Genomic DNA, 17,527 nt, shown 5'->3' on the forward strand with positions numbered 1-17,527 from the left:
ATCATGCTGTTTAATCAGCTTCTTGATATGCCACACCTGGCAGGTGGATGGATTATCTTGGCAAAGGAGAAATGCTCACACACAGGGATGTAAACAAATATGTGCACAACATTTTTGAGAAATAAGCTTCCTGTGCTTTATGGAACATTTCAGGAATGTTTTATGAATCATGAATCATGATCATGGGATTTCTCAACCAAAACAAGACAGCTGTCATTACATTATATTTCTATCTGCAGTGTGATGTTATATTATTACAACAGTCAGTGTATAGCATCTGTTATCCTTCATTTATTATCACCATGTTACTATACTGACTTGTCATCGATAAAGACAATCTACCAACATAATACCCTTTCAGTGAAGAAGAGGAGCCACACAGACAGTTGGAACTGTTTGGATTTATAATTCAGTTGAAGGATAGTTGACAACATTTTACAGTTTACAAGCAGATCATGACATAACAACACACTCATATTGTTGACTTTGGATGCCAATTAGAGGTCTTCATATACCCGAGACCCGGGCCCATTCTGGTCTGAAATTCTACCCTGTCCCTCGGGTCCTGTTTGATTGTCATCGGATCTCGGGTCTACGTAACCACAGCTGATAGATCCGAATGGACCCGACCGTGGCTCTGCATAGTCTATAGCATATATATTTTAATCAGGTGAAATGATTGACTTATAGAAGGCGTAGCCAACATTAAAAGACCTTCTACTGATTTGAATTATGTATAAAAAAAGATTTACTACTGGAGTCTATGGACTTATTTTGTGGGCCCATGGTCAAATGTAGTGCACTACAGAGGGAATAGTGCGCCATTTGGGACACTCGGCCCCCAGTATATACTATATATAGACTCAGCCTATAGACTCAGCCCCCAGTATATACTATATACAGACTCAGCCCCAGTATATACTATATATAGACTCAGCCTATAGACTCAGCCCCCAGTATATACTATATACAGACTCAGCCCCAGTATATACTATATATAGACTCAGCCCCAGTATATAGTATATATAGACTCAGCCCCAATATATACTATATATAGACTCAGCCCCAGTATATACTATATACAGACTCAGCCCCAGTATATACTATATATAGACTCAGCCCCAGTATATAGTATATATAGACTCAGCCCCAATATATACTATATATAGACTCAGCCCCAATATATACTATATATAGACTCAGCCCCAGTATATACTATATATAGACTCAGCCCCAGTATATACTATATATAGACTCAGCCCCAGTATATACTATATACAGACCTAGCCCCCAGTATATACTATATATAGACTAAGCCCCCAGTATATACTATATATAGACTAAGCCCCCAGTATACTATATATAGACTAAGCCCCCAGTATACTATATATAGACTAAGCCCCCAGTATATACTATATATAGACTAAGCCCCCAGTATATACTATATATAGACTAAGCCCCCAGTATATACTATATATAGACTAAGCCCCCAGTATATACTATATATAGACTAAGCCCCCAGTATATACTCTATATAGACTCAGCCCCCAGTATATACTCTATATAGACTCAGCCCCCAGTATATACTCTATATAGACTCAGCCCCAGTATATACTATATATAGACTCAGCCCCAGTATATACTATATAAAGACACAGCCCCAGTATATACTATATAAAGACACAGCCCCAGTATATACTATATAAAGACTCAGCCCCAGTATATACTATATAAAGACACAGCCCCAGTATATACTATATAAAGACACAGCCCCAGTATATACTATATAAAGACACAGCCCAAGCCTTCTTAGATGCTGTACTGCTCATTTAAACAGGAAGGCTCCAGGGCAGGTTTTATTTTGGACAAACTTATCAACGACCTTGTCGTTAAAGTCTGACCTGAGTGTTTGAATGAAGTCCTTCTCGACAGAGAGCATGAACAGTGCATTTAGCCTTCCGTTGTTCTGTTGCCAAGCGATCCCGGAACCCGAGGTGTTCCGAGAACACGGCAACGCCTGGATTCTCTTCAGAGTGGGGAACCTTCTGTCAGACTCGGCAGTCTGCATGGGAGTGGTGATGATGATTTTGAGAAGAGAGACCGTCTCTGACAAAACATCCTGGAGGTTGAGCTCGCTGATTGTTTTCAGTAAAGAGAGAGCTGTTGTACCACTGTGGAGCTCCGTGTGTTGGTACAGAGAGGTCAATTCATCTTTCAGCTTCCCAGTGTTAACCACCATAGCTTGGCAGCACACTGTAGGGCTGAGCACGGGAAACAGCCTACGAACTTAGAGAAGAGCGTGGGATTCGCCAGTTTGGCTGCGATTAAAATGGTCGCTACTTTGAGAAAACCTGTGATGCACATGTGTGACGATGACGTCACATGCCTTCCTCATGACCGCTGCAGTTCTCTGTGTCTCTCTCTCTTGTCGTTGTCCGAAACGGGGCCTACGTGTGCTGTGGCTTCAGCTCTCCCCTGTTGGGCTTGAACGTACTTCTCGAAACTATCAACTGCCTGTTCGATGTCCACCACGACAACATCCCTTCTGTGTATGTTCACAGTGAGAACATCCACCTCTTGCATGACCCAATAGAAACATTGCAGTAGTTGTAGGAACGTGGGGTCCCTGAGTTTGGCTGACCGGCCGTAAGCCTCTCTGATAGAGTCCTGGTCCCACATCGGCTGTGTCCTAATATCCTCCACACACTTCAGAAGAGCAATGCGATTCTCCCAAACCACACTGACCGTTTCTCGCTCACAGTTCCACCCTGCAGCTGTAGCTCTCTTTTGGCTGATCTTTGAAGAAAGTTTCAAAACAAAGACAAATCCGCAAAAAAGACACTTTGAGTTGAGTCGCTGTCGCCGAGCAGATCTGCTGGAGTGTGACGCGTAGTGGGTGAGCGTAGCAGTGCACAGAGTTAGTGCTGGGATAGGTGTGTTTCAGGTGTGTTTCCAGGTCGCGTACGTCAGCCCCGTCGTACGTCTGACCAATCATCTTGTGCTCCAGATTCAGTGGCTCCAGTGAGTCCTTGACTGCGTTGGTGAGACCGGCGGCCGTTTTATCCTTTAGGTCCACAAGCTCCCAAAACCTCTCCGTGACAGTATTGTCTGGAAGCGTGTACCGTAGCACAACAGAGACCTGCTGTGGCGTACTGGAGTAGATTGTTAGCCCAAGAAGCTGATCTTGGGCCAGTATGGCATTTTCCACACTAATGGTCACAGTTGGGATTGGGGAAGCTGATCCTAGATCTGTAGCTAGGGGCAATATCACCCCGGAGGAGACCTCCCCTGTCCACGGCATTCCGTCCACCTGCACCGCTACGAAGCTAGCCGCCCACACCTCCTTGGTAATCGCCTCTTTGTACACCTCGTGCATACAGTCAAACAGTTTGTTTTGTGCCTCTTGGGTGCTTAAAGAAGCCGTGAGCGTCATAATGCCTCTGGAGTCTGGAGTCTCCCTAACACATCGTCTCAAAGACGCACTTAAACATCAGATATATCTTTATGTTTACTAGGATCCCCATTAGCTGACACGATGATGAAAGAAAATTGTGGGAGGACTGGTGGGAGGATTGGTGAGAAGGAGCTGGAAGTCTTCTTCCGTTTGGGAGGACTGGTGGGAGGATTGGTGAGAAGGAGCTGGAAGTCGTCTTCCGTTTGGGAGGACATGTTACACCGTGGCTGTGGTCTTTACAAGTGTGTCTCAACTCCTCTGGATCACAGAAACGAGTGAAGCAGTCCAAGCAGTGGTGATGTTTCTGCCTTGAGTTCCTCCCTCTGTGTTGTTGGTGGTTTCCTGATACTGTGGTACTGGGCTCGCTGAGTGAGCCTGAGTTGGAGCTCTCTCCTGTGGGAATATATTAACAGATGTGGGATTACAATCAGAAACGTTTTTTTTTTAATTAATACATTATTTAGAATTCAGGTGTGATTAAAACACCAAACAATACAAAAGGTCTCCCCAATTAAATTACAGCACCTATCAGAATGTATGAGGTTAAAGGGGAAGTTTACCTAAAATCCAAAATTTCCCAAGTGATTACATACATTGAAACTAGTTAGCTGGAGTTTGCCCTATGGCCCTCTCTCTCCCTGCAGTCTAGAACTCTCACTCTCTCTCCCTGCAGTCTAGAACTCTCACTCTCTCTCCCTGCAGTCTAGAACTCTCACTCTCTCTCCCTGCAGTCTAGAACTGGAAAGCTGCATAAAAGGGTCACGTGACTCGTCTTTCTGTACGACTAACTCTCTGCTCCGTTGTCAGTCAAAGAGTGATTGTGAAATCTGTGAATTGTGGACAGATTCTTTGAAAGGTACTGCCAAATCAGCTATTTAAAAATAAAAAAAATCTCAAATCACATTGAGTTCCAGTGTTTGACCGCAGTCCTCCAGCTTCACTGAGACCGTCTCTGGACCAGGCTGTGAGCTTCTCTGGACTGGAACGCCACAGTCAGAACCCGGTTTAGACATGGTGGGCTAGAGGTGGGTCAGTAGAACCAGAGGCGGTATAAATGGCGAGTTTAAAAAACAATCCGGTTATACCACATTTGGGAAAGGGGTGCAATGTTAACATGTGGTAGTAACATGCTGATGTGGTAGTAAACATAGCAAGCTAGCTTACATTTGAGACATTTAGCAGATACTCTTATCCAGAGCAACATATGAGTGTATAACTTTTCGTAGTCAAAAGCAATAGCTAAATACTATATTATGGACAAAAAACACAATGCATAGTGTTAGCTAGCTAGAAAGATACCAACCTATTGAGCTGCCGTCACTTTCCAACCCAAGACAATGGCTAATGTAACGTTAGCTAGCTTTACAAGCTAGGATAACAAACACTCTAAAAGACTCAAGAGTTTGTCTGAGACATGCGTTATTTAAATAACTCATTAAAGTTCAAACTGAAAATGTAAAACGCATTTAAACGAATTTACTAGCTACCTGAAATAATTTGTTTGTTGGGATGAGAATATCGGTGGAAAACTATTTGCCGCCAGCTAAGCAATAACTTCCGGGTGACGTCATTTTGGGTTGAAAAAATCCTTCAAAATAAGAGTCGTGTCCTGTAAACCGTGTGTAAATGGGTTATGAAGGAGAAATAAACGATTGGAAATATATGCACAATTATAACCCTATCATATACTAGTTATCAAACATGTATTTCTCCACTTATGATCAGCTCTGTGTTTAGCCTTCTCCTTTTATTTTGGAATCGCCTACTATATTCAACACACTAGCAGACATATTTATTTATTTAACCTTTATTTAACTTGGCAAGTCAGTTAATTAACAACTAATTCTTATTTACAATGACGGCCTACCAAAAGGCAAAAGGCCTCCTGCGGGGATGGGGGCTGAAATTAAAAATAAAAATAAATTACATAAAAATATAGGATAAAAACACACATCACAACAAGAGACAACACTACCTAAAGAGAGACCTAAGATGACAGCATAGCATGGCAGCAAGACATGACAACAACATGGGAGCAACACAACAAAGTAGCAGCAGAAAACAGGGTACAAACATTGTTGGGCACAGACAACAGCACAAAGGGCAAGAAGGTAGAGACAACAATACATCACACGAAGCAGCACATGTCACACAAAGTATCTGATACTTTAGTGTGTATGTGTGTAGCCTCCTCCTATTCAACTCATTAGCAGACATAGTATCTGATACTATAGTGTGTATGTGTGTAGCCTCCTCATTAGCAGACATAGTATCTGATACTATAGTGTGTATGTGTGTAGCCTCCTCCTATTCAACTCATTAGCAGACATAGTATCTGATACTATAGTGTGTATGTAGGTAGCCTCCTCCTATTCAACTCATTAGCAGACATAGTATCTGATACTATAGTGTGTATGTGTGTAGCCTCCTCATTAGCAGACATAGTATCTGATACTTTAGTGTGTATGTAGGTAGCCTCCTCCTATTCAACTCATTAGCAGACATAGTATCTGATACTATAGTGTGTATGTGTGTAGCCTCCTCCTATTCAACTCATTAGCAGACATAGTATCTGATACTTTAGTGTGTATGTAGGTAGCCTCCTCCTATTCAACTCATTAGCAGACATAGTATCTGATACTTTAGTGTGTATGTAGGTAGCCTCATCCTATTCAACTAATTAGCAGACATAGTATCTGATACTATAGTGTGTATGTGTGTAGCCTCCTCATTAGCAGACATAGTATCTGATACTATAGTGTGTATGTGTGTAGCCTCCTCCTATTCAACTCATTAGCAGACATAGTATCTGATACTTTAGTGTGTATGTAGGTAGCCTCCTCCTATTCCTCATTAACAGACATAGTATCTGATACTATAGTGTGTATGTGTGTAGCCTCCTCCTATTCAACTCATTAGCAGACATAGTATCTGATACTTTAGTGTGTATGTAGGTAGCCTCCTCCTATTCAACTCATTAGCAGACATAGTATCTGATACTATAGTGTGTATGTGTGTAGCCTCCTCCTATTCAACTCATTAGCAGACATAGTATCTGATACTTTAGTGTGTATGTAGGTAGCCTCCTCCTATTCAACTCATTAGCAGACATAGTATCTGATACTATAGTGTGTATGTAGGTAGCCTCCTCCTATTCAACTCATTAGCAGACATAGTATCTGATACTATAGTGTGTATGTGTGTAGCCTCCTCATTAGCAGACATAGTATCTGATACTATAGTGTGTATGTAGGTAGCCTCCTCATTAGCAGACATAGTATCTGATACTATAGTGTGTATGTAGGTAGCCTCCTCCTATTCAACTCATTAGCAGACATAGTATCTGATACTATAGTGTGTATGTAGGTAGCCTCCTCCTATTCAACTCATTAGCAGACATAGTATCTGATACTATAGTGTGTATGTGTGTAGCCTCCTCCTATTCAACTCATTAGCAGACATAGTATCTGATACTATAGTGTGTATGTGTGTAGCCTCCTCCTATTCAACTCATTAGCAGACATAGTATCTGATACTTTAGTGTGTATGTAGGTAGCCTCCTCCTATTCAACTCATTAGCAGACATAGTATCTGATACTATAGTGTGTATGTAGGTAGCCTCCTCATTAGCAGACATAGTATCTGATACTATAGTGTGTATCATTAGCAGACATAGTATCTATACCTCCTCCTATTCAACTCATTAGCAGACATAGTATCTGATACTATAGTGTGTATGTAGGTAGCCTCCTCCTATTCAACTCATTAGCAGACATAGTATCTGATACTATAGTGTGTATGTGTGTAGCCTCCTCCTATTCAACTCATTAGCAGACATAGTATCTGATACTATAGTGTGTATGTGTGTAGCCTCCTCCTATTCAACTCATTAGCAGACATAGTATCTGATACTTTAGTGTGTATGTAGGTAGCCTCCTCCTATTCAACTCATTAGCAGACATAGTATCTGATACTATAGTGTGTATGTAGGTAGCCTCCTCCTATTCAACTCATTAGCAGACATAGTATCTGATACTATAGTGTGTATGTGTGTAGCCTCCTCATTAGCAGACATAGTATCTGATACTATAGTGTGTATGTAGGTAGCCTCCTCATTAGCAGACATAGTATCTGATACTATAGTGTGTATGTAGGTAGCCTCCTCCTATTCAACTCATTAGCAGACATAGTATCTGATACTATAGTGTGTATGTAGGTAGCCTCCTCCTATTCAACTCATTAGCAGACATAGTATCTGATACTATAGTGTGTATGTGTGTAGCCTCCTCCTATTCAACTCATTAGCAGACATAGTATCTGATACTATAGTGTGTATGTGTGTAGCCTCCTCCTATTCAACTCATTAGCAGACATAGTATCTGATACTTTAGTGTGTATGTAGGTAGCCTCCTCCTATTCAACTCATTAGCAGACATAGTATCTGATACTATAGTGTGTATGTGTGTAGCCTCCTCATTAGCAGACATAGTATCTGATACTTTAGTGTGTATGTAGGTAGCCTCCTCCTATTCAACTCATTAGCAGACATAGTATCTGATACTATAGTGTGTATGTGTGTAGCCTCCTCCTATTCAACTCATTAGCAGACATAGTATCTGATACTATAGTGTGTATGTGTGTAGCCTCCTCCTATTCAACTCATTAGCAGACATAGTATCTGATACTATAGTGTGTATGTGTGTAGCCTCCTCATTAGCAGACATAGTATCTGATACTATAGTGTGTATGTGTGTAGCCTCCTCCTATTCAACTCATTAGCAGACATAGTATCTGATACTTTAGTGTGTATGTAGGTAGCCTCCTCCTATTCAACTCATTAGCAGACATAGTATCTGATACTTTAGTGTGTATGTAGGTAGCCTCATCCTATTCAACTAATTAGCAGACATAGTATCTGATACTATAGTGTGTATGTGTGTAGCCTCCTCATTAGCAGACATAGTATCTGATACTATAGTGTGTATGTGTGTAGCCTCCTCCTATTCAACTCATTAGCAGACATAGTATCTGATACTTTAGTGTGTATGTAGGTAGCCTCCTCCTATTCCTCATTAACAGACATAGTATCTGATACTATAGTGTGTATGTGTGTAGCCTCCTCCTATTCAACTCATTAGCAGACATAGTATCTGATACTTTAGTGTGTATGTAGGTAGCCTCCTCCTATTCAACTCATTAGCAGACATAGTATCTGATACTATAGTGTGTATGTGTGTAGCCTCCTCCTATTCAACTCATTAGCAGACATAGTATCTGATACTTTAGTGTGTATGTAGGTAGCCTCCTCCTATTCAACTCATTAGCAGACATAGTATCTGATACTATAGTGTGTATGTAGGTAGCCTCCTCCTATTCAACTCATTAGCAGACATAGTATCTGATACTATAGTGTGTATGTGTGTAGCCTCCTCATTAGCAGACATAGTATCTGATACTATAGTGTGTATGTAGGTAGCCTCCTCATTAGCAGACATAGTATCTGATACTATAGTGTGTATGTAGGTAGCCTCCTCCTATTCAACTCATTAGCAGACATAGTATCTGATACTATAGTGTGTATGTAGGTAGCCTCCTCCTATTCAACTCATTAGCAGACATAGTATCTGATACTATAGTGTGTATGTGTGTAGCCTCCTCCTATTCAACTCATTAGCAGACATAGTATCTGATACTATAGTGTGTATGTGTGTAGCCTCCTCCTATTCAACTCATTAGCAGACATAGTATCTGATACTTTAGTGTGTATGTAGGTAGCCTCCTCCTATTCAACTCATTAGCAGACATAGTATCTGATACTATAGTGTGTATGTGTGTAGCCTCCTCCTATTCAACTCATTAGCAGACATAGTATCTGATACTATAGTGTGTATGTAGGTAGCCTCCTCCTATTCAACTCATTAGCAGACATAGTATCTGATACTATAGTGTGTATGTAGGTAGCCTCCTCATTAGCAGACATAGTATCTGATACTATAGTGTGTATGTGTGTAGCCTCCTCATTAGCAGACATAGTATCTGATACTATAGTGTGTATGTAGGTAGCCTCCTCCTATTCAACTCATTAGCAGACATAGTATCTGATACTATAGTGTGTATGTAGGTAGCCTCCTCCTATTCAACTCATTAGCAGACATAGTATCTGATACTATAGTGTGTATGTGTGTAGCCTCCTCATTAGCAGACATAGTATCTGATACTATAGTGTGTATGTAGGTAGCCTCCTCCTATTCCTCATTAGCAGACATAGTATCTGATACTATAGTGTGTATGTAGGTAGCCTCCTCCTATTCCTCATTAGCAGACATAGTATCTGATACTATAGTGTGTATGTAGGTAGCCTCCTCCTATTCCTCATTAGCAGACATAGTATCTGATACTATAGTGTGTATGTAGGTAGCCTCCTCCTATTCAACTCATTAGCAGACATAGTATCTGATACTATAGTGTGTATGTAGGTAGCCTCCTCCTATTCAACTCATTAGCAGACATAGTATCTGATACTATAGTGTGTATGTAGGTAGCCTCCTCCTATTCAACTCATTAGCAGACATAGTATCTGATACTATAGTGTGTATGTAGGTAGCCTCCTCCTATTCAACTCATTAGCAGACATAGTATCTGATACTTTAGTGTGTATGTGTGTAGCCTCCTCATTAGCAGACATAGTATCTGATACTATAGTGTGTATGTACTGTGTGCTGTAAATGGTGTTTGTGTTCTGCCCACCCTTCTTACTCCACATTGTGTTTAGAGACAAGCATTCTCTCCTCCCTTCCTTCCTCTCACAGGTCTGCGTCCTAAATGGCACCCTGCTCCCTAAGTAGTGCACTATATAGGGAATAGGGTACCATTGGCCATAGGACTCTGGTTAAAAGTAGTGCACTATATAGGGAATAGGGTGCCATTCTTGGAACGCGGTCGTAGTCAGAACAGTAGGAACACCCAGGTTAGTCACAGGACAAACCCAAAAGACTAAAGAAAAGGGACAATGAGCTGGACACACACACACACACACACACACATCGGAGGAGATAAGCTATCTTCGTCTCAGTTACTAAGAGAACTCTTGAGGGGAGCATTGTGCAGCTACTGATCTCTCAGTGAAGGAACAGACGCAGCATGCACACACTCTCTCTCCTCCTCATCCTCCACCTTCTGAAGCCAGGTGAGAGAGAGTGTGTGTGTGTGTGTGTGTGTGTGTGTGTGTGTGTGTGTGTGTGTGTGTGTGTGTGTGTGTGTGTGAGAGAGAGAGAGAGAGAAAATGAGTGAGAAGGAGAGAGGAGTGATACAGAGCAGTAGATCATGAAAGAGATTTAGTATTTAGAAAGGTGACTATTAGATCACCAGGAAACAATTGGTTTTAAAAAAGAACGTATATCATAGTATCTGATACTTTTTTAAATTCTATTTTCTATTATTATCATTATTATTAGTATTAGTATCATTATTATTATCACTGCATTGATGGGAAAGAGTTCTCAAGGTAAGAATTCCACTGTACTGTTTTACAGCTGTTGTATGCTTTGCAGGTGGCGAATCAACTTTGAAATTATGATTTCAGATGTCTATTATGTTTAGGGTTATATTACACTAAGATTGAGGTTGAGTTAGATAGAGATGGCGGTTGAACAAATACACACACACACACACACACACACACACACACACACACACACACACACACACACACACACACACACACACACACACACATTTACATACATTTACATTTAAGTCATTTAGCAGACGCTCTTATCCAGAGCGACTTACACACACACACACACACACACACACACACACACACACACAGTGCTATCATGACTGTACATGTATTGCCTATGTCAGTGAATGTAAATGAGATCATAATATCCCAAAGGACCACTGAACACTGTTCATAGAGAGGAATGAGGTAATTGGCTGAAAAATGGTCACAGAGAGATGATTGGCTAGGTCAGGGACTCCTTCCTTCCTATCAGGAACTCCTTTCCTCTCCTCATTGTTTGATATTAAGTGTGTGTGTGTGTGCATGCGTGTGCTGTTGCTGTGTTTGGATTTTGGCGTCGTCAGCATTCTCTGTCAATGACACAGGTGAGGTCACTTCCCTTTCCTCCTGTCCCACCAGCACCCTCCTCCCCAGCTCTCTCTCTCGCTCTCGCTCTCGCTCTCTCTCTCTCGTCTCTCAAAAAGTGTGTAGTCGTGTTTCCTATTTGCGTAATTGTTAAGACGTTGGTTTCCTGACACTTCCAGGCTCTCCACTCACAGACATAATATCTCTCCCCTCCCTTCACCCCCATCCGTTTCTCTCTCCAGGCGTGTGTGAGACCTGTTCCCTGGTGGTCAGTCCTGCTGGGCTGGTGGTGAAGTATGGAGCCCCTGCTTCGGCCAACTGCACCTCTGATACGGTCACCTCTATGGGCTGGGAGCCGAGCCTAGGAGAATCTCCGCTCTTTGGCACTGAGGTGAAAGAGCTGACTTGGAGAGTAGACAGCCTGACTGACTGGAATATAAAGCCTCAATGCTTTGAGATCTCTGAGGTGGGAGGCCAGTGTGCCAGAGTGCTGAAAGTTACTGTTTACAGTGAGTAACTTCCCTCCTATGTTTGCTCTCTGACTGTCTCTCGTGTCTCCCAGTATCTTTTGTCTGTGCAGAAACCTGTTAGTAACACACTGACCAGAAACCTGTTAGTAACTGACCAGAAACCTGTTAGTAACTGACCAGAAACCTGTTAGTAACTGATCAGAAACCTGTTAGTGACACTGATCAGAAACCTGTTAGTAACACACTGACCAGAAACCTGTTAGTAACTGACCAGAAACCTGTTAGTAACTGACCAGAAACCTGTTAGTAACACACTGACCAGAAACCTGTTAGTAACACACTGACCAGAAACCTGTTAGTGACACACTGACCAGAAACCTGTTAGTAACTGACCAGAAACCTGTTAGTAACACACTGACCAGAAACCTGTTAGTAACTGACCAGAAACCTGTTAGTAACACACTGACCAGAAACCTGTTAGTAACTGACCAGAAACCTGTTAGTAACACACTGACCAGAAACCTGTTAGTAACTGACCAGAAACCTGTTAGTGACACACTGACCAGAAACCTGTTAGTGACACTGACCAGAAACCTGTTAGTAACTGACCAGAAACCTGTTAGTAACTGATCAGAAACCTGTTAATAACTGATCAGAAACCTGTTAGTAACACACTGACCAGAAACCTGTTAGTAACTGACCAGAAACCTGTTAGTAACTGACCAGAAACCTGTTAGTGACACTGACCAGAAACCTGTTAGTAACTGCCCAGAAACCTGTTAGTAACTGATCAGAAACCTGTTAGTAACACACTGACCAGAAACCTGTTAGTAACTGACCAGAAACCTGTTAGTAACTGACCAGAAACCTGTTAGTAACACACTGACCAGAAACCTGTTAGTAACACACTGACCAGAAACCTGTTAGTGACACACTGACCAGAAACCTGTTAGTAACACACTGACCAGAAACCTGTTAGTAACACACTGACCAGAAACCTGTTAGTAACACACTGACCAGAAACCTGTTAGTAACTGACCAGAAACCTGTTAGTAACACACTGACCAGAAACCTGTTAGTAACACACTGACCAGAAACCTGTTAGTAACTGACCAGAAACCTGTTAGTAACTGACCAGAAACCTGTTAGTAACTGACCAGAAACCTGTTAGTGACACACTGACCAGAAACCTGTTAGTGACACACTGACCAGAAACCTGTTAGTGACACACTGACCAAAAACCTGTTAGTAAATGACCAGAAACCTGTTAGTAACACACTGACCAGAAACCTGTTAGTAACACACTGACCAGAAACCTGTTAGTAACACACTGACCAGAAACCTGTTAGTAACACACTGACCAGAAACCTGTTAGTAACTGACCAGAAACCTGTTAGTGACACACTGACCAGAAACCTGTTAGTAACTGACCAGAAACCTGTTAGTAACACACTGACCAGAAACCTGTTAGTAACACACTGACCAGAAACCTGTTAGTAACACACTGACCAGAAACCTGTTAGTAACTGACCAGAAACCTGTTAGTAACTGACCAGAAACCTGTTAGTAACACACTGATCAGAAACCTGTTAGTAACACACTGACCAGAAACCTGTTAGTAACTGACCAGAAACCTGTTAGTAACTGACCAGAAACCTGTTAGTAACTGACCAGAAACACACTCTGTTCATTTCAATGGTGCGCGTGTGTTTCCCTTCCTCCACAGAGCTTCCAGACAGAGTCTCCATCAGATATTTAAACCACTCTGGTCCCGTGGTTGAGGGGCATCGGTACTCTCTGCATTGTTTTGTCCAGAACACCGCTCCTATTGAGCACCTCAGAGTGACCTTCTTCAAAGTCTCTACCAATGGTGAACGGACAGTGTTATACACACAACCCCTGAACAATGACATTCACCAATTGAACAATGACATGAGGCAACCGGTGAACGAGAGCTATTCTCTGCAGTTCTCCCCCACTAGTGTTGACGACGGGGCCCAGTGGTTTTGTTCAGCCATGTTGGATCTGGGACCAGAGGGACCCCGACCTCCTGCTGTAATGGAATCAGACCGCCTCAACACCACTGTGCACTGTGAGTCCGTCTGGTGATTCGTGACTCGATTGGTAATGTCTATCTGTACAGATCAGTGCTGTGGGTTATGATGGTTGTAAAGATGACGGGGATCAAATGATGGGGGATGTAATTATGAGGTCATGATGATGATTATAATATGGTTGTTTCACTGAAGTTTCGTATCCTTTCTCCCCCCCCCAGTCGCTCCTGAGTTCTCCTGTTCTGCCAAGCTAGAGGTGCGAGCGGGGGAGGGGCTAACTTGTGATGTCAGAGGCAATCCCCTCCCATCGGTCACCTGGCTGAGAGACGGACAGGTACTGACCCCGCCCACACACCTGAGCAGAGAGGATGCTGGGAATTACACCCTCATGGCTTTGAACCGTATCGGAAGAGCCAATCACACAGTGGAGGTGGAGGTCCTACATGGCCGTGCTGCTAGAGTCTGTCTGTCTGTCTGTCTGTCTGTCTGTCTGTCTGTGTGCGTTAGCAACTGATTTTTAAGGTGTTGTTCAACTTCTGTTTCCCTCCACAGGAGCTTCCTGTCAGGCTGCTGGGAGTGCCACGGTGGCTGTGCTGCTCCACCAGCTCATTCATTGGCTATATTGAATGATTATTTTATTGATTGAACGGTTGAGTTATTCATTGACCAATTAGGACACCGATCTCTGTGCTGGAGCTTTGTGATTTGACAGTGATCTGTGAGGGAGTCTTCAATAGATCTGGAATCAGAGTTAGTAGAAAACCCTTTTTGCCTAAATGTGAAATGAGCTGTTTTGAAATGTGTTATTTTGAAGTAGTGCTATTGAACAGGTCTGTAATTAAGCAATAAGGCCCGAGGGGGTGTGGTATATGTCCAATATACCATGGCTATGGGCTGTTCTTATGCACGACACAACGGTATAAATGTTTATTTCAAATCCTAACCTTAAATGTTTATTACTAATAAACTATATAAATGTTTCGGCCTAATCCTAACCCTAACCCTAATCCTAACCCTAACCCTCATCCTAACCCTAACCCTAATCCTAACCCTAACCCTAATCCTAATCCTAACCCTAACCCTAACCCTAATCCTAACCCAGTCTCTAGCAACAGATCTACCATAATCCTAACCCTAATCCTAACCCTAATCCTAACCCAGTCTCTAGCAACAGATCTACCATAATCCTAACCCTAATCCTAACCCAGTCTCTAGCAACAGATCTACCCTAATCCTAACCCTAATCCTAACCCTAATCCTAACCCAGTCTCTAGCAACAGATCTACCATAATCCTTATTGCAATGTGTTTGTTGTCTATGTCTTTTGTGACGAATAAAAGTCGACCCATAAACTGTCATTGGTTTAACATATTTGTTATCAGGTTGGCTGCGATGATGATGATGATGATGAGTGTGGGTGGATGTGTTTGTGTGTAGGTGACGTAGCCGCGCCATGTTATGCATTTTCAACCAGATCCACAGGAGAAGAGTCGTCACGAGTTACCACAGGGTTTGTGCTAACTGGGATCCTTGGGATGTCACTAGCCTAAATCCTAAACCTAACCACTACCATTTTAAATGTCGACTTCAATGTGGTAGTGCGGTATGGACGTCCCAGGGATTCCAGATATCGTGGATCATTACCACAACCGTAAAGTCAAAAACCCTGCATATATTTCTACAATTCTCTTCTTAAAATCAGATGTTAAACGAACCCCAACCACACAGAACGCACACTCGGCAGAATGATGGAGACGACAGGGTCAGTCCTGGTATAAGTAGAGCTACTACAGGAAATGTTGTTAATGTTGTGGCTCCAGACACTGATACCAGACCTGTTCAGAAATCTTGTTCTCACACAAATGTGTCACGCAAAAAAAGGTTCACCTTAATAGTTAATCAGATTGACTTGATAACCTTTCTAATGAAGGCTAGGTCAAAGGTCATCAACCTGACTGCGTTTGTGGAAAGAAAAACTACCATGTTGAAGGTCATTGTGGAAGCAACAACAGAGTTTTTAGGAGTAACAGATGTTACTGTCTCCATGATTGTTGATATGTAATACCAATGATGGAATGTCTCAGTATGATGATAAGTACAGTTTTTAAAAAATGTATATCCTTCAGTGGAATGCCAGAAGCCTTTTTGCTAACTGGCCAGAAGCCTTTTTGCTAACTGGCCAGAAGCCTTTTTGCTAACTGGTCAGAAGCCTTTTTGCTAACTGGCCAGAAGCCTTTTTGCTAACTGGCCAGAAGCCTTTTTGCTAACTGGTCAGAAGCCTTTTTGCTAACTGGTCAGAAGCCTTTTTGCTAACTGGTCAGAAGCCTTTTTGCTAACTGGTCAGAAGCCTTTTTGCTAACTGGCCAGAAGCCTTTTTGCTAACTGGTCAGAAGCCTTTTTGCTAACTGGTCAGAAGCCTTTTTGCTAACTGGCCAGAAGCCTTTTTGCTAACTGGTCAGAAGCCTTTTTGCTAACTGGTCAGAAGCCTTTTTGCTAACTGGCCAGAAGCCTTTTTGCTAACTGGTCAGGAGTTTAAGAAATGTGTAATAGATTTAGAGATTGAAACCTGATGTCATGTGTGTTCAAGAAACATGGCTTAGACCACGTCTTGACTGTATTGTTCCTGGTTATTGTCCAATCAGATCTGTTATATCATCTGGACATTGTGGTGGGTGTGCTACGTTCCTAAGGGAAGGTCTTGTATATTGTAATATAACTGTCCCATCTGAATATCAATGATGTGATGGTGGAAATCTACAGTGCAGGTAGTAATATTAAGTTACAACATTGTTTTTTTTACAACCCACGTCGTTGACTATCTGTAGCGATGTTTGATGAAATATCAGGAGGATTGGGCTCTAGGGAGATATGGTGTGGCGACTAGTAGTTTATGATGAAATATCAGGAGGATTGGGCTCTAGGGAGATAGGGTGTGGCGACTAGTAGTTTATGATGAAATATCAGGAGGATTGGGTTCTAGGGAGATAGGGTGTGGCGACTAGTAGTTTATGATGAAATATCAGGAGGATTGGGCTCTAGGGAGATAGGGTGTGGCGAATAGTAGTTTATGATACGGTGTGGCGACTAGTAGTTTATGATAGGGTGTGGCGACTAGTAGTTTATGATAGGGTGTGGCGACTAGTAGTTTATGATAGGGTGTGGCGACTAGTAGTTTATGATATGGTGTGGCGACTAGTAGTTTATGATAGGGTGTGGCGACTAGTAGTTTATGATAGGGTGTGGCGACTAGTAGTTTATGATAGGGTGTGGCGACTAGTAGTTTATGATATGGTGTGGCGACTAGTAGTTTATGATAGGGTGTGGCGACTAGTAGTTTATGATAGGGTGTGGCGACTAGTAGTTTATGATAGGGTGTGGCGACTAGTAGTTTATGATATGGTGTGGCGACTAGTAGTTTATGATAGGGTGTGGCAACTAGTAGTTTATGATAGGGTGTGGC

General features: G+C 42.2%; 2 protein-coding genes across 4 annotated transcripts; one reads left to right on the forward strand and one right to left on the reverse strand.

Annotated features, from left to right (window-relative positions):
• Positions 1-381: 381 nt before the first annotated feature.
• On the reverse strand, positions 382-5,034 carry LOC115116784 (uncharacterized). Of its 2 annotated transcripts, none has more exons than XM_065002264.1 (3): positions 4,942-5,034; positions 4,357-4,473; positions 382-3,847 (listed from the first exon to the last, which is right to left on the reverse strand). In XM_065002264.1, exon 3 carries the CDS (start codon positions 3,431-3,433, stop codon positions 2,756-2,758), a length of 678 nt encoding a protein of 225 aa, XP_064858336.1. In that variant the 5' UTR covers positions 3,434-3,847; positions 4,357-4,473; positions 4,942-5,034; the 3' UTR covers positions 382-2,755. The 2 variants fall into 2 exon arrangements, with proteins under 2 accessions (XP_064858336.1, XP_064858335.1); XM_065002263.1 differs by having other exon boundaries at positions 4,758-5,024.
• Positions 5,035-10,431: 5,397 nt separating this feature from the next.
• On the forward strand, positions 10,432-15,425 carry LOC115118145 (vascular cell adhesion protein 1-like). Of its 2 annotated transcripts, XM_065002255.1 has the most exons (5): positions 10,432-10,640; positions 11,786-12,052; positions 13,740-14,105; positions 14,289-14,401; positions 14,620-15,425. In XM_065002255.1, the coding sequence occupies exons 1-5, from the start codon at positions 10,595-10,597 to the stop codon at positions 14,695-14,697; spliced, it is 870 nt and encodes a 289-aa protein (XP_064858327.1). In that variant the 5' UTR covers positions 10,432-10,594; the 3' UTR covers positions 14,698-15,425. The 2 variants fall into 2 exon arrangements, with proteins under 2 accessions (XP_064858327.1, XP_064858326.1); XM_065002254.1 differs by lacking the exon at positions 14,620-15,425 and having other exon boundaries at positions 14,289-14,611.
• Positions 15,426-17,527: the final 2,102 nt, after the last annotated feature.

This window comes from Oncorhynchus nerka, linkage group LG15, assembly GCF_034236695.1.
Source record: "Oncorhynchus nerka isolate Pitt River linkage group LG15, Oner_Uvic_2.0, whole genome shotgun sequence".
NCBI classification, from domain to species: Eukaryota; Metazoa; Chordata; class Actinopteri; order Salmoniformes; family Salmonidae; genus Oncorhynchus; species Oncorhynchus nerka.

Bases quoted from the DNA above. Each gene is read 5' to 3' on its own strand.
- LOC115116784 (XM_065002264.1), bottom strand. From the start codon at position 3,433: ATGACGCTCACGGCTTCTTTAAGCACCCAAGAGGCACAAAACAAACTG.
- LOC115118145 (XM_065002254.1), top strand. From the start codon at position 10,595: ATGCACACACTCTCTCTCCTCCTCATCCTCCACCTTCTGAAGCCAG. The intron at 10,641-11,785 runs GTGAGAGAGAGT...TTCTCTCTCCAG, and splicing joins CCTCCACCTTCTGAAGCCAG to GCGTGTGTGAGACCTGTTCC. The intron at 12,053-13,739 runs GTGAGTAACTTC...CTTCCTCCACAG, and splicing joins GCTGAAAGTTACTGTTTACA to AGCTTCCAGACAGAGTCTCC.